Genomic DNA, 19,738 nt, shown 5'->3' with positions numbered 1-19,738 from the left:
CCAAGCGTAAGAGAGTCTTTTCTTCTGCAGTGAATACCTTCTTTTACCTTGAGCTGTGGCTGACTTGGCTGATAATGTCTCTCAGCTTTCAATCCAGGCTTCGGCCAGCGGTGACATTGAAGGGCGCAACACATGTGCACTATCAACGCAGAAAAGATAATTCAGACACAACTCAATCCATTGTGCCCTATTTTCCGTCCCGTGCAGAACTTGCCCGGAACGTGTTTAATACTAATGTACTTCCCATCCGACCCACATACATGCCCATGCTTACCATACCCGCCCAGGGACGCGCGCGAGAACCCGTAACCAACTAGATGCACACCAGACAAGCCCCGACTCCATGCTAAAAAGCTCACCCCGGCGACTCAAGAAATAGACCGCGTAAGGACGCTGCGGACCCGGTGTGGATGCGCAATCTTACCTTCCGCCGCTATCAGCTTGGGTCCGCTTTGCTTTCTCCGTAGCGCGTATCACTGCTTCATGATATCTCAGGCGTTTAATGATGCCCCTGTACCCACATGTCACTTTCAGCTCTTGCCTCCTAGTACATGTTTGGAGGACGGCCTTGCTGCTGCTGCTGCTGCCTTGGTCCAGGTCCGCCAAACTGCTGCTGCTGCTGCTGTTCGAACATCATCCTAGGATCCTCGCCCCGCATTCCCATGGGAGGTCCATAACCTTGCGGCGGGGGAAAGTAGCCCTGCGGTGGGCCTTGCATGCCGTTCCCAGGTCCTCCGGGGCCTCCTGGGCCACCCGGGAACATGTTAGGGCGCATGTTGTTTGCAGGATTGAAGCCGGGCGGTGGGCCCATTGGTGTGTTTCCTGCAGAAAAACTTGGTCCGGGACCCATTTGGTGCTGCGGAGGAGGGCCACTGAGACCGGGAGGCTGGCGCATGGGTCCGTTGAAGCCGGGCGGAGGGCGGACGTTGGGCCCTTCTTGGGGAGTGGGTGGCATTCCTGGTTGGCGGCCGCCGCCCATGTAGGGTAGGTCGGGTAAGTGCTGCGATGGGATGCCCATGTTTGTCATCTGACGGGGAATCTCGCCGGCCGTGTTACGGCGCTGGAGGCTTGCCATGACATCTCGCTCATTGTCTGGAAATCCCATAGGCATGCCACGCCCGCCCTTGTGTCGCGCAGCTTCCTGTTGTTGCAGCTCACGGACTTGATTGCGGCGTTCTTGCTCCTGGCGCATAAGCTCATTCTCCATGTACATGGCATCCATGCGTGGATCCATGCGCTCGTTGATGAAGCCAGGTGGAGGACCCCCCCGGCCCTTAGACGGTCCTTGTGGCTGTCGGGTTTGGTCGAGGAACGGCATGTTTTGGGGAGGTAGATTCTGGTTGCTCAACTGTGGCGGTGTGTTTCGTGGCTGCTGCATGAGATTCAGCAAAAAGTCACGCTCGGCGCTGCTGCCCTTGTCTCGATTGACCTGTGAGCGACTGTTGAGCAGCGCAGCGAGGTTAGGATCTTGCGGATTGTTGTTATTGTTGTTGCGCGACGGAGCTTGCTGGTCAGGTCGACTAGAATCTGGACGCGGAAGCCCAAACTGCTCGAACATGCTGTTGTCGGGCGACATGCTGTTGAATCGAGATTGCTGTCTGTCGACAGACGGTCGAGGCGCGAGGATATTCTCCAGCAGAGCCTGCGTCTCCAACGAAGAGCGCGAGGGCATATGTTGAGGCTGCGCGCGACGCTCTTGCATCTCCAGCGGAGGTGGCGGCGGCGACTGGTAAGGGTCGAGAGAGATGCCACCGCCTAGTCGTAAGCCATTCGATGGCGTAGGAATGGTTGATGGAGGAGCAGGAGCAGGAGCGGAACCGATTCCTGTTCCGCCGAGCATCTGAAGGATACGCTGGAAGCCTTCTTGATCGGCATTCTTGTCAGTCGGCGGCGGTGGCGCTGGCGAGGCTGGTAACGGTGCAGGAGGTGGAGTTGCGGCAGTAGAAGTAGAAGACTCTTCTGGCTTTGCAAACATGTTCATGAACCGCGATGCCTTGGCTGGTTTGGCTTTGACCGTGGCAGGTTCCAGGGGAGCTGATTCTGCAGCCTTGATGCTGGCGCTCCAAGTACCAAACATGGATCCCAGATTGGGCTCCAAGCCCGATGGCGTGCCTGTAGACTGGGGCGGTTGTTGCGAGATGGTGTCTGCAAAAAAGGATGGCAACTCTGGTGGTTTCGATTCCTCCCGTTCTTCCATCGGGGTATCCTTGGCCTTCATCTGCTCCTTCCAGCGTTGAAAGTCTTCCTGGGTGTGAGCCTTGCTCTCCTTCTTCGGCACCGGCGCATCCATCCATTCGGGGTCTTCCTCTGCTTTTCCGGTGCCCCTGGTCCAGTCGCGCTCCTTGTCGCGCTCGCGGTTACGCTCCCGCCAGCCACCCTGGGCAGTCGTGCCGAATTTCCCACCTTCATTTTCCTTGGTCTCGTCGCGGCGACCCCAGCGATCGCCCCGTCGGCGTGGCCCGTCTCCGTTTTCGGCATCTACATCTTTTCGGTCGCGTTCGCCGTTGCGACCAAAGCCTCGATCGAAATCCTCCTGGCCCAGGCTCTTGCGTCCAGGTGTCTTTTGCCAGCCCTCGCCCTCTTCACGTCGAGCACGGCGTCCATTAGGGAAATCCTTGTCACGAGTCGTGGTGCGGTCTCCGTCCCTCCAGCGGTCATTTCGCGGGAAGCGGTCGCCCGTGTGTTCTCCGTCAATCGAAGTGATGCCGGTGGCCTCTTTTGACTGGCCAGGTTTCGAACGAGTCGCGGAAGCAAAATTGAGTTTCGGAGGGCCGCCAATCACTGGTTCGTCGCCGTGTTCTGCAAACAGACGGTTAATAGCTGCTACCACAGCGTGCGAACCGGTAGATATAGACTTACGCGTACTCGCACGCCGGCCAAACTGGCCCATGGCACCAAGCAACGGTCGCTCCGAGCGGTGCTCGCCGCCGGCCACGCCTGCGTCGCCCTCTCGGTTCGCACGCGTCCTGCGATTCGTCGTGCTACCTGCATTGTTGGCGTTGTTGTTGTTGCTGTGGTCGTTCGGTACGTCCATCCATTGCTCAATCGAGGGAAGTGCATCTGGCTTCTTGACGAGCGGGGACTCGCGCAAGTTCTCCAGCTGCTCTACCGTGTACCTACCGCCTGCCATCCTCGCCGCGGTCTGCGTGCGTGGAGGAGGGAGGCGGGTGCGGCGTGGTTGTGGTCAATCTTTTGGTCGAGGTCGCTCGCACTGCAAGGCGGATGGTTGCTCGGTCAGTCACCGCGCGGGCGGAAGCCGTCGAGGTCGCCGCAAACGCAAGAATGCAGCGCACGGTGTTCAATGTGCGAAGACGTCGACAATATTATGCGTACAGGGCGAGGGAACTATAACGGTGGAGCGATGTGGGGTGGAAATTTACTCGCGTGGAGTTGTCTGCGTAAACTGCTTGCGCAGAAATATCAGCGCACTGGGTATAGACTGCGTGCTGCGTGATTGTCGGAGCGAGATGAGAGAGACGATTTGGTGGGATGTGTAGCGTACCTGGAGCACCCCTGCGGGCTGGCAGCGCAAAGAAGCGGAGAAGCTGTCGCGGGCGGCGGTTGCACACAGATAGGGCGGGCAGCGCAGTAAGCGATGGGTAACAAGAAATTCGTAGGCAGTTCGGGTGTGTTTCGCGAGAGTCGAGCTGAAATGGTGGGTGCGGGCTGTTGGTGGGTTTCTGACGACGCAAACGCAGCTGCTGTCACTGCTGGACGGGGCATCCTCGGGAAGGCAGCTGCGACTTATGACGCCACACCACCAGCCACGTCTTCGCTCCTTCCCAGCTGGGCACGCACGAGACCTGCACAACACGCAGTACCGGGATAAACGCCGCGTGCAAGCGGCCTACATAGTGCCTACCCTGGACTCAGACGTATGTCTTTTGCTGTCACAAATCGTGCGTTGCAGACCCATCATCATTGTTTAGCAATATCTAAGCGCCAACGATGCCCGCTACAATCCCCCCAATGGTCCCATTGCTCCACCCGTCCACCTTGTCGCGATCACAAAGCTCGTATGCCCTCGACGCCAAGTACCTCAACTCGCGGTGCCGATGGTCGTTGTTATCCAGCATCATCCTGATCCAGCTCACGAGCCCGCACCTGGTAATCAGCGTCGTGCTGCCACCCACACTCGTCGCCCTCTGTAGCACCCGCACAATCTTTTCCTTCTCTGCAATCGCACACGACTTAGACGCGTAGAAGCTGAGTAGCCTCTCAATTACGTTGTTTGTGCGGAAAATCTCCATGTCTTCTGGTGTGCGCAGGCTGTCGAGGAGGTAGTCGAGCAACCAGCCGACTTCCTTGTGGTAGCCGTCGTCTTCGTCGGGCTCGCTCGTGATGATGAGGTGCGAGAACTTGCGCGGTAGGTTGCGGATTTGCCAGTCCGGACGGTTGGTGAGGAACTTGCTTATCTTGGGGTACATGAAGTGTATCGGTTCGGCGAGGATCTTGACGCATTCAGCAGCAAACACACCGCCAATGTAGGGAAGAGGTTTTGAATCAGGTAGAGCGCCCACCGTTTCCAAGATTTGGTTGAGCATGACCCAAAGCTGCTGTTGGTCGTTTTTCTCTCTGTCGAGCATGGCTATGAGTTGGCGAATATTGCTGACGGCTTGAATGCGGATTTCCCTGTGCTTGGAGCACAGGCATAAGAGCAGTTCGCCCACGTGCCCGTCCTCGATGCTCTCCTCGAGCTCTTTCTTGCGCCATCGGTTGAGCCCAGTGTGCTTCTCATCTTCCTCTGGGGGCAACTCTGGATCTATCGCAGGGAGCATCTTCTCTACTGTTTGCTCGACCGGCGTAGGCGAGGTGGATGATCGCTCGGACCCGCTGAAGTCGGCGCCGGTAGCAAGCTTCAACGCTTCCTTGAGTTTTTCCTTTCCCATTTTCCATAAGAACGAGTCCTGAAGCACATCCTTGTAGGGCTTGTCGGCAGAATCGACCAGTGCGTCGCGCACCAATTCTAAGATGTGTTCGTCTTCTCCAATCAGCTTAAGCAGATACAAAAGCTTGGATAGCCACTGGGCGAGCGGTTCTGCCGGGTTGCCCTTCTCGCTCTTGCCTCCCTTGAAAGGCCATTGCTCGACCATGGTCAATGACAGGGGACTCAAGGGCCCAATATCAGCGTCTGCTTCGGAGAGCTTGGCGCGAAGTGCATCCAAATCGTCGAAATATTTGATTGGGCCCTTGCTGAAACGTGCACAGCAATCGTCCAAAAAGTCGAGGACCAGGGCAGATTGGCCGCAAGATGCACTCAAACTAGCAATGAGTGCATCAAGCGCATCCGGAGCAGTTTGGATCTGGAACATTTCCTGATCGCGAACAATGTCGACCAGAAGGCTTTTGATTCCAGCATAGAGCTCGCTCTCAGGCGAGGATGCAATGAGCTTGACAAGCGTCACAAAAGGCGATTGCGATAAAGTTTCTGCAGCAGTCAGCAACTAGCTCCTCGTGGAAGCAAGGGAACTCACTATTCTTTTGCCACCAGCGCATCGCCGGCGAGTGTCTTGCCATTTGTATCCAGTGCTCGAGCTCCATCACGCAAAAGGCATGTTCTTCCGCCGACTCTTGTCGTTTTTCCGCCTGGATCAATGCGTTGCAAAGCGGCACAGAAACGTCAAACTTTTCTTCGAGCGCAATCTGAGGCATCACCTCGTAGTAAAGCCTGAGAAGTCTAGTTATGGCTTCCCGCTTGAGGCCCTTCTGGAAGGCTGGTTGTCGGTAAGCTGTGACGATGACTTTCATTGGAGGACACCGCTGGCCGAATTCGCTAACTATCCGTGCAGAGGTACTAGACCACGACTTGCTTGGTCGGAACAGGCGGGCACTGTCCAGTTCTTTGGTCACTTTTCGTAATTTCTGGAAAGCGACAATGAGCACGCGTACAGCAAACAACTGGATGAGATCCGAGCTACTATTCAAGCACTTGACCAGTACTTGCTGAGTGACAGGTTGAGGTAACACGCTCTGCAGCAAGGTGTATATCGGCGGTGGAGAATCGCGATACCCTTGCCACGCACCAAAGTACTGCGGTACCGGCATCTCGATTGTTTGGTAAAGAAACGCGGAGAACCCAATCCAAGTGGCCGTGAGTTTCGGTTCATAATTAAAGTCCTTTTTCTTGTAAAAGTAGTCGCCTATGAGCTCAGGACAGGCGTTGAAAATGTCAATCACGAGCTCCTGGTGTAAAGTGTGCGCATACGGTCGGAGCGATTGCAGGAACTCGGACAAGATGATGTTGCGGACTGGATCCTGGGAGCCAGATGAGGATTCTAAGTTGAAGTCGCCGTCAGCGTCGAGGACATCGTCCATTTGTACGTCGCCATCGTCATCATCGCCAGCTTGCGGGTAGTAACCCTGCGTCGGAAGCATAACACCATAGGCGGGTGAGGTGCACACTAAGCGCAGAAACTCATGCGCCAGAGCATCTGGCGCCTTTTGGCCTGCTTCTATCGAGCCCTCAGGTGGTTCATATCTGTAGAGAGCGGCAATGTGGGTCAGCGCTCTTCCATTCAAGATGCGGCTCTTGACTGTGCGGGGTATGGCCCTGTCGAGGAAAACATGGTTCTGGAAGGTGTCGAAGATTTCAGAGATGAGATGTGGAGGATCGACGGTCACATGGTCCAGGACTGCCCGAATGATGTCTTTGTTGCCCAAGATTTCGGCCTTGGTACGCTCGTCCTGATATCGCAAATGTGCAAGGAGATACCGAACCGACACCGTTCTAACACTAGGCTTGCGCTGAAGTTCCTCGGCCGTCTTACCCTCGATACTCTTCCAAGCTCCAATGTTGCGCGTCAAGATTTTTGGATCAAAAGTAAAGTCCTTGCGTGCATACACGGTCCTAGCAAAGGCGCCTTCATTGAATTTGGTCATCTCAATAAGTAGGCGCACTGCCGGTAGGATAACATTTTCTTTGCTGATTGGCGCCGACACATTTCGGACGAACCGCCTTGCGACCGAGGGTTGCAGCAACGTCTTGCACAGGAGCGTCCCATATTGTTCGAAATCGGCATGCGTCGACAAGACCTTGAACAGTAGCGCCAACTGCGCGGTGACTTGGGCCAGCAGCATGTCAAAATTGGTCTCGGCAGCATAGTCCCATGCCTGCATAAGTTGCGGCAGTATGATTGTATCTTTTGCATCCTTGGCCTGTGATTTCTGCGTCTCCAGGAACTCCCGCAGAATAGCGCGCTTGCGGGGCACATCATCTTGGTCGGCCGTGTACAGGATCGAGTCGAGAAAATGCTTAAAAGATTGTAGAGCTGTGCGGATTAGCTGCGAGCGTGTAGCCTGAAATCTTTGTGACGTACCCTGACGGAGCGCCGCGACGTTGCCTTGGTCGAAGACGAGTGTTCTCTGCAACTGTTGCGCCGAAGTCACTTCCGCGATCGTTCCTTCCGCCTCGAACTCCCGATCGTGGCTGCCGTCAGTGCGCTGGCGCTTCGCATGGTGACCTGTGTGGGCGGCCTTTGGATTGGCCTCGAAGACTGATCTTTTGCCCATCCTTTCGTGGCTGGCCGGCGCGAGCTCGTAAAGTTGTCGAGGGCAGCCGAGCAGGAAAGCCAAAAAGTTCGTCCAGCGATTTTCTGCTACCTGGGGTATCCCTGCACGCCGCCACGCACGGACTACCCGTGCTTCGTTTCCGCTTTCCTATCACAGTCCTCTCTCAACAACTCCGCTCGCAACAACGGCAATTACCTCGTTAATATTGACGGACGCCGAGGACGTTTGAGTCGAGTCATCGCGAAATTCACCAGGTTGCACGTCTCGTCAAGTGGATGGAGAAGATGATTTCTCTATGAAGGACAACAAGATCATGACCACATACAACAGCTCAACTTCACCTTGGCGTCATTCCGCTCTCCCACTTCTCACTCTTCCTTGCACCGATGCCTTCTTGAAACAGCCGATCAACATGGCCAATACTTCTACCCTTCATCTCAGGCACAACTAACCATGTCGCTCCCGCCGCAAGCACGCAGCATCCCATGAACACGAATCCAGTTTTCGCCTTGAGATCTGCAGCGTCCGGATTATACAAGTATGGCAGCACGAAATTTGTGAAAATGGCTGACACGTATGCTGCGGTGCCTCCAATGGCCTGCGAAGGGGCGCGTAAACGGAGCGCCGAGACTTCAGACATGATAGCGTACGACGCCGGCCACACCCCAAGGCCGCAGATGATTATGATGAGCATGAGAAATGCAGCAGTAAGCCATGGAGTATATCCGTGCGAAGCTACGCAACCGATGGTGCCCATCGTGCCCCAGACAATAGCAGCCAAGAGCAGCGTGGAGATTGTGAGTCGTCGGCGCCCGATGTGCGACAGCGTCCAAGTGGACCCGAAATTCGCAACAGTCCCCACGATGATGCCAACGATGAGCATCATCAAGCTATAGGTGGATGACATGCCAACTTGCTGCAAGAAGTAGGAGGACGAAGTAAGCAAGGGCAGACCGAATAGCGGCGGAAGCAGGTTTGCAAAGATGACAATGAAGGACCGTCGGCGGTTGCTTCCTTTCAAACACTGCGTGTAAGTAATTTCGTCCGCTATGCGTTGTTCCTCTTCGATCGATGCCTCGAGATTCTGGAGCAGCTGATCGATGTTGTTCTTTGGTGCGAAAAGTCGTTCGAGGGAAATGCGAGCAGCGTTCATCTTCTTCTCTCGGACGAGATAGGCAGGGCTCTCTGGGAGTATGAAGGCCATCGCCAAAGGTGCAATCGAAAAGGCCCACTGTGCGGCAAAGGCAATGAGATATCCCGTCTCGTTTTTGATCTGGTTCACGCCGAAAACCACGAGAGCACCCAAGAGTTGGCCAAAACTCCACGCAGTAGTCAGCACGTGTGCCGTCATCACACTTTAACCAACACTTACAGGTTGAAAGCCGGAAATATGGCCATAGCGGCACCTCGTAAACATGTCGGCGCCGTCTCACTCACGAACGTAAGCGTCACCATCTTGACCAACGCAAGCGCAAACCCCTGAACAATTTTTCCCGCCAGGAAAACGCCCCTTTTCCCGCTAACGTTGGGAGCCTTATAAGCCAGGACCTCTACCAGCACGCTTAATGCCGTAATCACGCTCGCAATAAGCAAGCACTTCTTCCTCCCAATCTTGTCTTGCAAGCGGCCCGCAGTGACTGCTCCAAAGAGCTGTCCCACGCACGGCATTGCTTGCCAAAGAGATAGCCACAATGCTGGTATGATCCATTTTTCTTCACCCTCCTCAATCCTATCGAATTCGCCAAAATCGCGGAGGAACGGTTCAACGGCGGTGATGCTTCCTACTACGACGAGGTCGTACCCCCAGAGTATGATGACAGTCGCGAGTCCGAGAATGTAATAGACGTATTTGGAGTATTGGTGAAGGGCTTGTTTGAGTGGCAGGTCTTTGTGAGGATCGCTTCCGTGGATCTCAGGAGCTCTTTCGAACTGCGCAATTTGGGCATGTTCGTCGGGTTTCTTGGTGTCGATTGAAAGAGGCATGCTACGAAGTACTGAAGAAGATTGGCGAGAGAAGTGATTTACAACCCATATGTTAAGAACTTCCGCATCAACAAGGCGGTCCCTTCGACCTCCTATATAACCCCTTATGGACAATCTTTCATAGCCTCCTCTAATATTGGGCTCCGGCGTAAGTCCCAAAGCTTTTCTACGTCTCATCGGCATTGGCACTTCCCTAATACAGCTGCGCTAGGGTGAAATTCCCCGCATATCAACGGCCTTTGATTTACAATGCAATTCTCAAGTCGCAAGCATGGCCGTAGTTGTGATGGTACGTGGCAGGGCACTTACACTTGTCAGATGTACGCCAATCAGAGGGTGTTACAACTGAAGCGAAGGTCGCGCGAGAAGCCGGAAATCGCTCCTGTACCGCCATAGATACAGCCTCGCAAGCATGGCGGAAAAGGGACCGCACAGAGTTTTTATATATCGTGAATTGGCTCCCCACAACTGATGATAGAAATCCACACATCTGTTTACCTTTCATCCAACATCTCGGCTCGATTATGCTCCATTGGCGTTCACGCTAAGCAAATCTAGCGTCACGCACAGACGGCGGAAGACCCGTAGCCAGGTCTCTTTGCAAGGCTTGTGCATGTGTTGTTTGTCAACTTTGATATTGACGACTATTTACGCGTTTCGGAACAGGGTTTTGCGAATCCCCTGCTCAAAAGATATGGTGGACCTCGTGTACACTCTGTAGGGATACGGATCTCATTGCGCGACACGCGCCTGCCGCCCGCTGACTGTTAGCATGAGGCATTTTCGACCTCGGGAGAACAGGAGCGAAATGAGCAGGAATCTGCACTCGCGAGGGCACTTCGCCACCTTGTAGTAGTCATAACCCCATGCGGTACTCCAACCTAGCTCGGATTGATCATAAACCAGCCTTACTCTGGCGTGGACAACGGGTTGAAGAGGTCAGAACGATCATAGACTCGTAGCCCGTAGAACGAACCAAACACGCCTTTGGCGGGCAATTCCACCAGCCCTCTAGGTCATCTGGCTTGGCATTATGATGGACTCTCATGGCGAAAATCACGCACCCCATTTCGGCGTGGATCAGGAGGCCTCCAAGGCTTGAAGCGCGGGGCTCCGCGAACAGTCTTGGCCACCTCCAGTATGGTCGAGCTGACCCTCGAATTGTCGACATGTCGTCAATTTGTCTTATCGGACGCTAACAAAGTGTCACTGTCTTTATATCTGTCTGGTCTGAGTGGGCGTCGATAGCACACTCCGCTCTCTGCCCCTCTTTCGCTTTCAATGGAACACGTCTCGCGCATCGACACAGCGAGGGAAGCAGTTGATCAAGCTCTCAACTTTGCTGATGACGAGCCTTTGTCTGGCGAGACACCAGTCCACGACATAGTACTGTCGGATCCTCTTCTCCAACACTTGCCGTTTGAGGGCTATCGCATCTTGGACCCACAGTCTTCGAGAGCAGCCCCTATAAAGGTATGCACTCGACGTACAAGTCTGCAAAAGTGAGCTAAAGCTCGCTACAGCCGTTGTGCGATCGTACCCACAGCTACATCTCCTTTGTGACACCGGTCTTTGGCGATGATCGGGCTACGGGCTTCGCGAAGAGGGCCGCCTCGATCTGCAGGTTTGTGGGCAGGAATTGGAACAACCTATTGCTGGTATTTGTACCCATGGGTATTATAGCACCAGAGCTAGGTTGCGGAGACACGGTCGTCTTTGTGTTCAATTGCTTTGCTATTGTCCCACTGGCCGATGTACTCTGTCGCGCTACAGACGATGTTTCGAGCTTTCTGGGAGACACCGCGGGCGCACTGTTGAATGTAACCATGGGTAATGCAACTGAGCTGGCAATTTTGTAAGTCCAACTCAAGTTTGACCAGTCTTATCGCTAACGGTTGACAGTGTGTACGTGAAAATACGTTTGCTTACGATATAGGCTTACTTGAGTAGTCACGCGCTGCTACAACGGCAGTATGCCATCGTACGGACTTCATTACTTGGGTCTATAATAGTCAACATGTTGCTTGTACTAGGCCTATCGATCCTGGCCGGGGAAATACAGATGCGCGGTCAGAGCTACAACGTTCTTGCCACCAGAGTTGCGGCAGGACTACTTTGTCTCACTACTGTCAGCCTCCTTGTACCTGTCAGTCACAACTTAAGACCACTCCGGACAGTCGCTGACACTGTCTAGTCTACCATCAAGTCTTCCTCAGACAACATCATCCAAAAGCGCGACATCCTTGGAATCAGCAGGGGAACGTCCATTGTCCTCATCGTTGTATATATCGTCTACTTGTGGACCCAAGTCAAGTCCACCAGGTTCTCGTATAAGCCTTTGATCGAGTTGGGTGACGAGCCAGTCGTGCAAGAGATGCAAGAGAGTTTGGAGCTTGACAGAGGGAGCATCCATCGCCGCACACTGTCGTACCCACGAACATTTGCACCCCTTCCTCGATCAGATATAGCAGCTCCCGCACAGTACATTGACAACCGTGACCTACCAGATCCATATCTCGCCGAAACCTTTTCAGATCAGATGACGGCTACACTCGAGTTGGTTAGAACTATTCCGTGGGTGCGCAAAGCAATTCCAGTCGCGATGATGATCCTGTCAACGTGCCTAATATCCATCTGCGGAGAGCTCCTCGTCGGAAGCATCGATCATTTTGTGGACCACTCACCCATCTCCAAGACAATGGTCGGTCTCATCATCCTACCAGTGGTAGGCAATGCCTCGGAGCTCATCTCCGGCATCATGTTTGCGTATCGCAAGCAAATGGATCTCGCTTTTGCAATATGCATCGGCAGCGCCATTCAAATGGCCCTTCTCGTTGCGCCGCTAGTGGTGCTGCTGGGTTGGACTCTGGGACGCGAGATGAGTTTGAACTTCAGTCTCTTCGAAGCTATCACGCTGGTGGCGAGTACGGTGCTGTTTTTCTCGCTCGTGTTTGACGATAGGTGTAGCACCATCAAGGGCGCTTCTCTCATTGCGGGTTACACCATCATCAGGTATGTAGGTTAGCTCCAGCCTTCCGAACGATACTAATTCGAGACATAGTCTTACATCGAACTTCATAACCAGCACCGAGGATTAGCTAGAGCGGCCATTAAGCCTGTGGACACGGTAGTTTCGCTCACTAAATAATTTCATAGTTGACGCTGTTCTTATAAACAAACCGCGATGAACAACACAGTTCAGTGATAGTTCTGGAAACATAAGCCGAGCTTCAACGTCAAATAGTGGATGTCAGACTTGAAGAAGGTTATAGTATCGTTCATTTGTCTAAGTGTACTGTTGTGAAATGATGTCCCTGGATATTTATGAAATTTCAGAATGGCAGCACCGAGCGCACCTCGCATCTCGCGGCTCACACTTCCAAGCGCCCATCGACACGCAGAGAAGCGGCTTAGCTTTTGGCCTCATTGCCTCAATGGCTCCAAAAACCGGAATCGATTTCATCCAAGTTACATCATCTCAAAGTGAGATAGACCATTCCCCCTTCAAGTGGGGGCCGACGTCGCAGCGCAGACCTACTAGCAAGGTGCTTGTTAAGCCATTCCGTAGCTCCGATCCTCCTCAGTCGAGAAAATTTTACCTTGTGCTTTGGACTGAAGATGTCGTCCGCAATGAATGATATGTTTTGACTCGCCTCATATTCTTGTACTGCACAGACCTTGACATGGGAATGGACCACATTTGCTGCTCTAACGGTTTGAGAATTGGCCATGACATCACAGCAGCTGAGGCAAAGTTTACGCACGGCCGGCTTAAACGATACGGATTCGACCGTGGTAACCAACCGTCCCTGTTTGGTCGGTGTTGTTTACACGTTTGAGAAGGTAGCGCTTGAACCCTTGCGATTTTCGTTTGGAACATGGCACCGTCTATCTCTGAATCTCGGCCTCAACATATTCTAGATTATATCAGTCTGGATTGTTCAAAACCTGAGTAGATAACAAATAGTCATGCTTCGAGAATACATGGAAAAGCGACAGCAGAGCATTTGGCTGTTCCATTTCGTCTTTGAGTATTATCGTTTCAAATGATAGTCAATCTCAGGCGGACCAGTTCCTTCGTATATTACGTCTTTATCGTGAGATCAGCCTCAGCGACCATTGCTCCCGAGCGTGATATTGCTCTCCGCCTCTTCGACCCAATTGCAGGCTTAGCTGGCGCCGCGCAGGACACGCCCGCCGGCTTAGCTACGAAAATTGCGGACATTCAACCCACCGCCATACCTACGAGTATCTCGGACGCTGTAGCAACCTTGAAGTCCATCTTCGGTCCCAAACCCACAGGAATCTGCTCTTCAATGGTCTATGGATGGCAGTAGCCATCGATGCCTTGTCAAATGGCGGTCCAGTTCACCTGGGTCGGATAGATTTAAGCACCGTCTGTCAGCAGTTGGCCCATCCGGCGTTGGGGGGTGAGCGATGTGAACGTGACAGAAGGGTTGAACCCACTAGCTGCATTGAACGTGAGAATTTCAACCCGAAGTCACGAAGAACTCCGCGATTAGATCGTACGCTAAGTGTGCTTGGGAAGTGATAGAATAGCGTTATTATTCAGTCCCTGACTCTATCATAATATCTAAACACATTGATGTTTTCGCACATGTGCTGGTAGCGAACACACTACGCACAAATTGACTGGAGATCTAGAGCAATCGAGAAAATGAAGACAGACATGTCAAGTTGCTAAGATACATATAAGGATGCACCACGACACAGCGCAGCAATGACTCCAAGTCGAATAGTCTGGCTAGACACGTCCCAGTCTTGCTTCAAAGCAGCTTCCTGTAGCAGTTCAAGGGGCTGTGCCGGATATTGACGTGATAAACCCTGCGAAGTCATGCCTAATGTTTTCTTGTTTTCCCGCATAAGCGGGCTCACGTGGACTCTCAAATGCTTCCTTGAGATAAGGATTATCGATTAATCATTGTCGGAAGCCCGTCTTGTGGCTGCATGTACAGGGTCTACGGAGTCTGAGCTAAATTAGGTGTCGACGATGTTGCAGCACCTCATCCTCGCGCTTCATAACTCTGAGAATCTGCTTTGAATGTGTATCAATTCAACGGCGCACAGAGTGTTCGATTCCGTGTGTCGATAGGAAGCATGACAAGCTTCAGCGGTGGACCCTAAATAATATGCAGTACTACGCATTGCGTTTCCGGCTTAGTGGGAGCTGGTGTGTGTCCCTGTTGCAAGATGCAGGCTCAGGCTTCCTTACGCCAATACTCATGACAATGTGCTTCGGTGCTGCTATTATCGTCACATAGGAATATCTCGTGGGCGCAACAGAAATTAGATATCCATAGATCAATTCCTATCCCATATGGTCGGCATAGTGAGCCTTGGATATCGAGGACATTCTTTATATGAAATGGGGTCACAGGTTTGACTCTCGCCGGCCCAGATTTGATCTGAAGCAGTTTCATGGAGGGTTCCGTTGGCTGCACTCCGAAACCGATTAGGCCCATACTTTGCCGCGTAAGCGTGGCATGACCGCAATTACCCTGTGGGCACAGCAAACAAAATCTGGGTTTCATTGATGCCACGCCCGTGCATATATAGCATGCGTATGCAGCTCGAGAGCACTTGATCTTATCCAAGCGATAGGCATGTTCTATTCCGTTCGCGTCTACGAAGTACTCTAGCGGCAGGTGCGAAAACTAGATCTGTCGCGGCCTGACCCCGTGGAAGCTTTTCTTCGCGTCGCTCTTTCTTAGCTGGAAGGGCCCAAAACTCAATTGTCCTTGTGTTTAAAGCATATACAAGTTTAGTTCCAGGAGTCGTGACCATCTCTTCTGACATCATACAAGACTTGGAAAGCCTTTCTCGGGAGCGAAAGATAGCAATATCACTTTCTGTTCGAAATCCTCTGCACACCACGATGGTAACTTTCAGCGTTAACTTGATGAATCTTCTGCCAAATATGGCGGTTCTCATCAGCTCTGTAAGTGCTCCGGCAGTCGAGAGGCAGGTTAGGCGTTCTACTGCTCATTGGGCCCCAGACGATCATTTACGTGGCTGTCAAGAGGGTGTGCTTCCACCCTCTGTCTGGCTATCCTGGCCCACGATTATGGGCATCCAGTCGCATTCCATACGTGTTGTCTCTTCTGTGTGGGAATCTGAACAGCGACATGCTCAGATTTCACGATTTTATGGGCCTGTCGTTCGTCTTGCGCCTAATAAGCTCTCCTTCGCAACGGAAGAAGCATGGAGAGATATCTACATGCACAGGAGAGGTCACTCCGAGGCGAAGAAGGATACAATCTGGTACATGGGTGAGCATTTGGGTTTGATGGCTCGATAATGAGTTAATGTTATGTAGCTCCGGAAGGCATGCCACCTAATATTGTCACAACGGCGGACATTCAAATCCGAGCTCGCATGCGAAGACTTCTGTCCACGTCGTTCAACGCACAATCTCTTCTTGACCAAGCCCCAGTGCTGGAGGAATACGCTGATAAAGTTATCGATCGCTTGTCAGAAATCTATCGAGATAATACGTCGCAGGGCAAGGCCACTGTGGTCAACATGCTCGATTGGACCAACTTCTACACTATGGACATCATTGGGGATCTTGCGATGGGCGAATCTTTTCACTGCCTCGACCAGAGCTCATACCACCCCTGGGTCAAAACCCTTTGCATGTTCTTCAAAGGTATAATTATAGCAGCTGCAGTACGGTTCTTTCCTGGCGGATGGCTGCTGCTCCAGGCCTTGATACCAAAGAAGTTACGTGAACAGCAGAAGCAGCGTACTGAGTTCACCAACGCAAAGATCCGTCAACGTGTCGAGCTCAAGACGAGACGCCCTGACTTTCTTTCACCATTCCTTCGTGAGATGGAAGTGTCGCCAGAGAAAATGTCACTTGGTGAGATACAGTCTACTTTTGGAGTGATCCTAGTTGCTGGGTCAGAAACCACCGCTACAACGCTCGTCGGGTGTCTGTATAGACTGGCGTCCAACGTCACTACACAGGAGAAGCTCTGGTCGGAAGTACAGCACTTCCAGTCAAACCAAGCAATAACCGTGGAATCGACAAGAAACCTTGAGTACTTGGACGCAGTGCTCAACGAAAGCCTTCGGCTCTGCTATGCCATTCCTGGAGGCTTACCTCGAATCGTTCCCGAAAAGGGCGATACATATGCGGGTCACTTTGTCCCAGGGGGTGTAAGTCTAGTCCATTGCTAGTGAAGGACACATGCTGACAATAGTTGGCAGACCTCGATCTCTATCCGACCACATGTTCTTATACACTCCGAGAAATACTTCAAGAATGCATGGACTTTTGCACCCGAACGATGGCTTCCCAATGAGAAGCGTCCCGAGGAATTTGCGAACGACAATCTGTCCGCAAGTCAGCCCTTTAGTGTTGGCCCAACAGGTTGCATCGGGAAGCCGCTAGCCTTGGCAGAGATGAAAGTCATGTTGGCAAAGTTGCTTTGGAACTTCCGATTGTCCATGGTTGAAGATAAACCGTTCAAATGGGAGGATCTAAAGATGATGATGGTCGTGGAGAAAGGGCCACTTTGGTTGGCGTTGGAGAAGCGACAGCACTAGTGGGACTTCACTCTACGATGACACTCCACATATGATGTGCCCATGCATATAACTCTCAGCACTGGTTAGTATATATGTGGATTAAATGAATCTTGAATGCACACAATACCAAATTTGAGATCAGAGCATTGTCGGCACATGTACCTCTGATTTGCGTTGCCGCACTGTATTGAACCTATCCTCAAGTCCTGCTTCCAATATTGCTCATTTACAACAATGGGCCAACATAATGGATTGTTTCCAGCTCCTAAGTCTTGGCCTGGACGGTGGAAGCCCTTCTCATCTCCTCGCTGCACTTACTGGAAAGATGCCTCGGCTCAAAGTATTCTTCTTTGGGTTCTAGGAACCTATATATATGTGGGGTTATTCGAACGCTGAGGTTTCCCAATTCTTTTCAGATAGTATAGATGGATTGGAAGAAGTTTTGGTGTCTAGCTAGAGCGTGAACCCGTTCAACGACATCAAAACGTCGTTTCTGTCTAAACATGGGCACACTTTGAAGAGGCTGATAATTAGGGATGGTGCGACAGATCAGTGCTGGGGTGAAGCAGATGTGCAAAATCTGGCCGCGAAGGCGCCATACATCTGTGATTTTGCGCTGAAGATCGCATCCGTGCGAGACCAGTCGGCGGGTTGGGTGAGCTTCCCCCTCCCACCTAAGGATTCGCTGTCATGATGATGCTTACTATCTTCCGCAGCCTGAGCCTACAATGAAAGCATTTGCAGCCTTCAAACGCCTCCGTAACCTGTAAATAGCACTCCGCTTGCAGCTTCATCAGGAGAGCTCCGATTTGTTGACGATGTTCTACGGTTCTGGCGGATCGTTTCATTTCCACCTGAAAGAAGAAGCTTGTCGGGACCATGTTATCAGCTTATACATGCGACTCCACGAGAACTTTGCGGATCCATCCATCCAATCGGTGAAAGTCATTCTTCAGACTACCCAGCAATACAATAAATGGACGTCCACGGTGACGTTACGGACTCGTGATAAATTGAGATTGTCTGTAGAGAAGGACTCTTTCAATTCGATTTCGAAGGGATCCCATGATGTCGGGCGGCTTAGGTAGGTTGTCTGATGTTTTCACTTATGTGGCGAGGTTTGCATGTGGCAGATTGGTGGGATTGCCTGGCTTATAGGGGAGGTATCGTACGATGCATATTTTCTTCTTTCATTGAAGCCATTCAGACTATCTATCTATTTATCAAAAATACACATCGTTACTGGACTACCTCCTGGTAGTAGTATACCTTGCCCTCGAAAAGTCGTCGTGCCGTCCTAGATACCGTGCATCGATCCACGACCGCGACAGTCTTTGAGCTCGCAGCTGTGACCTCTACCTCAATAGCACCACTTGGATGAGAAATCCGAACCAATTTGCGGCCGGGTTGTACTAATGAGCAGCTCCCATCGCTGTCAGACATCGGACTTGGTGACCTTTCAGTCTTGGATACCTGCCAATGTGGGGTCGTTGCGACGCGATTCACAACAGTATCTTGGATGATAGCGGCGGAAGCAAGACATGCAGCGCCGGTAAGCTGTACACTAGGATGTGGCTTGCCCATACTGAAGGCCAGTACGTGTACACTTGCAGCGGCATTGGCAGATGGGAACTTTGATTCGGGAGGTGAGACGATGGCGAGTTTTGGTGTTCCCCTTACTTTCGCAGCCGCGTCAGTGCTACTGGCCAGGCCCATCATCACAGCCCCCTCGCGCCGTATCGACTCCATGTGCTCGAGGTATCCAATGGAGTCCTTCGCACACGTCTTCAGATATGGAGGAAGCGTTGAGCCGTCTATCACGACAAAGGGGTTGGCGGCATCGATCAATGTGGCCTTAACGGAGAAGCGAGGCCCGTTGCGTTCTTGGACGACGATGGTATCTGTTCGCCTCCCCGAGGGGAAGAGCTTTCCAGTCATGCTACCGGCTGGATCCACGAAAGCGACTTTAATCTCACTTCCAGTGCCCTTGACACCTGGGATCGTGTATTCACCGTCTTCCTGAAAAGAGCCGTATTCGTCAACCTGGATGGTCTCATGGATTACTCTGGACGTGTTCGTGTTGTAAATCCGAACGTCCAACTGTGATCCCGTAAGCCTAAACTCGGATTTTTCTTTTTGTGAACTTACAGTCTTTTCTCCTGGTCTGGGTTGTACAAGCCCTTCCTGCAGAGCAAAGGGACCAACACCGGAGCATATATTTCCGCAGTTACCACTAAAGTCAACAGTCCGCTGTCCTACTGCGACCTGTACGAAGGTGTAGTCAATATCAATGCCAGGTCGTGCTGATGGTGAGACCACGGCAACCTTGGATGTTGTTGAGGTTGCGCCTCCAACTCCATCAATTTGTCGGGCGTCACAATTTTGAGAGCCCATTGCCGCAAGGAGCGGACCAGCCCACAGATTTTCGGAGGCTGGCAGGTCATGACGGTAGATGAAAAGGCCTTTCGATGTACCCGCACGCATCAGCACAGCTGGAACGCTGCACCGTACTCTTGTACGGTGAGGTGTATACGCTGTAATTGGGCTGAACGCAGTTGCGACTTCGGTGACCATGGCTGAGTGAGCTGGGAAGGGATGTGATCCTAAGGAGTATGTGGATGGCTCGAAGGAAAATGTTCGCCTGAGTGTGCGAAGCATGTGCCAAACGTATAGTAGGCTGGGTGTTGTGATG

The 19,738-nt window shown here is 52.4% G+C and overlaps 7 protein-coding genes across 7 annotated transcripts; 2 read left to right on the top strand and 5 right to left on the bottom strand.

The window, feature by feature from the left end:
* Positions 1-436: 436 nt before the first annotated feature.
* Positions 437-3,342, bottom strand: CC84DRAFT_1255656 (uncharacterized protein; the record flags this gene model as incomplete). The annotated part of the gene is made up of 3 exons (XM_018184556.1): positions 2,860-3,342; positions 552-2,799; positions 437-476 (listed from the first exon to the last, which is right to left on the bottom strand). Exons 1-3 carry the CDS (start codon positions 3,128-3,130, stop codon positions 437-439), a joined length of 2,559 nt encoding a protein of 852 aa, XP_018040025.1. The 5' UTR covers positions 3,131-3,342.
* Positions 3,276-3,829, bottom strand: CC84DRAFT_446600 (uncharacterized protein). The gene has a single exon (XM_018186305.1). It carries the CDS (start codon positions 3,721-3,723, stop codon positions 3,421-3,423), a length of 303 nt encoding a protein of 100 aa, XP_018040024.1. The 5' UTR covers positions 3,724-3,829; the 3' UTR covers positions 3,276-3,420.
* Positions 3,830-3,935: 106 nt separating this feature from the next.
* CC84DRAFT_1083091 (uncharacterized protein) lies at positions 3,936-7,509 on the bottom strand (the record flags this gene model as incomplete). Its single annotated transcript, XM_018174002.1, has 3 exons — positions 3,936-5,367; positions 5,471-7,268; positions 7,317-7,509. 3 exons carry the CDS (start codon positions 7,507-7,509, stop codon positions 3,936-3,938), a joined length of 3,423 nt encoding a protein of 1,140 aa, XP_018040023.1.
* A 220-nt stretch (positions 7,510-7,729) lies between these two features.
* Positions 7,730-10,228, bottom strand: CC84DRAFT_1193393 (MFS general substrate transporter; the record flags this gene model as incomplete). Its single annotated transcript, XM_018181294.1, has 3 exons — positions 7,730-8,828; positions 8,882-9,438; positions 10,205-10,228. 3 exons carry the CDS (start codon positions 10,226-10,228, stop codon positions 7,847-7,849), a joined length of 1,563 nt encoding a protein of 520 aa, XP_018040022.1. The 3' UTR covers positions 7,730-7,846.
* Positions 10,229-10,414: 186 nt separating this feature from the next.
* CC84DRAFT_1193392 (uncharacterized protein) lies at positions 10,415-12,741 on the top strand. Its single transcript, XM_018181293.1, has 5 exons — positions 10,415-10,965; positions 11,016-11,347; positions 11,440-11,638; positions 11,687-12,504; positions 12,554-12,741. Exons 1-5 carry the CDS (start codon positions 10,774-10,776, stop codon positions 12,588-12,590), a joined length of 1,578 nt encoding a protein of 525 aa, XP_018040021.1. The 5' UTR covers positions 10,415-10,773; the 3' UTR covers positions 12,591-12,741.
* A 2,689-nt stretch (positions 12,742-15,430) lies between these two features.
* On the top strand, positions 15,431-17,168 carry CC84DRAFT_1193390 (putative RNA polymerase II mediator complex component Srb8; the record flags this gene model as incomplete). The annotated part of the gene is made up of 5 exons (XM_018181292.1): positions 15,431-15,451; positions 15,534-15,602; positions 15,635-15,782; positions 15,830-16,674; positions 16,726-17,168. The coding sequence occupies 5 exons, from the start codon at positions 15,431-15,433 to the stop codon at positions 17,062-17,064; spliced, it is 1,422 nt and encodes a 473-aa protein (XP_018040020.1). The 3' UTR covers positions 17,065-17,168.
* Positions 17,169-18,280: 1,112 nt separating this feature from the next.
* CC84DRAFT_1111222 (DUF453-domain-containing protein) lies at positions 18,281-19,601 on the bottom strand. Its single transcript, XM_018175273.1, has 2 exons — positions 19,195-19,601; positions 18,281-19,146 (listed from the first exon to the last, which is right to left on the bottom strand). The coding sequence occupies exons 1-2, from the start codon at positions 19,528-19,530 to the stop codon at positions 18,286-18,288; spliced, it is 1,197 nt and encodes a 398-aa protein (XP_018040019.1). The 5' UTR covers positions 19,531-19,601; the 3' UTR covers positions 18,281-18,285.
* Between the last annotated feature and the right edge of the window lie 137 nt (positions 19,602-19,738).

This window comes from Paraphaeosphaeria sporulosa (genome assembly GCF_001642045.1).
Source record: "Paraphaeosphaeria sporulosa strain AP3s5-JAC2a unplaced genomic scaffold CC84scaffold_2, whole genome shotgun sequence".
Classification (NCBI taxonomy): domain Eukaryota; kingdom Fungi; phylum Ascomycota; class Dothideomycetes; order Pleosporales; family Didymosphaeriaceae; genus Paraphaeosphaeria; species Paraphaeosphaeria sporulosa.
The sequence above is the reverse complement of the archived record's forward strand: the minus strand, read 5'-3'. Positions and strand labels throughout refer to the sequence as shown.

Bases quoted from the DNA above. Each gene is read 5' to 3' on its own strand.
- CC84DRAFT_446600 (XM_018186305.1), bottom strand. From the start codon at position 3,723: ATGCCCCGTCCAGCAGTGACAGCAGCTGCGTTTGCGTCGTCAGAAACC.
- CC84DRAFT_1111222 (XM_018175273.1), bottom strand. From the start codon at position 19,530: ATGCGTGCGGGTACATCGAAAGGCCTTTTCATCTACCGTCATGACCTG. The intron at 19,147-19,194 runs GTAAGTTCACAA...ACGGGATCACAG, and splicing joins CCAGACCAGGAGAAAAGACT to TTGGACGTTCGGATTTACAA.
- CC84DRAFT_1193392 (XM_018181293.1), top strand. From the start codon at position 10,774: ATGGAACACGTCTCGCGCATCGACACAGCGAGGGAAGCAGTTGATCAA. The intron at 10,966-11,015 runs GTATGCACTCGA...AGCTCGCTACAG, and splicing joins CGAGAGCAGCCCCTATAAAG to CCGTTGTGCGATCGTACCCA. The intron at 11,639-11,686 runs GTCAGTCACAAC...GACACTGTCTAG, and splicing joins CTGTCAGCCTCCTTGTACCT to TCTACCATCAAGTCTTCCTC.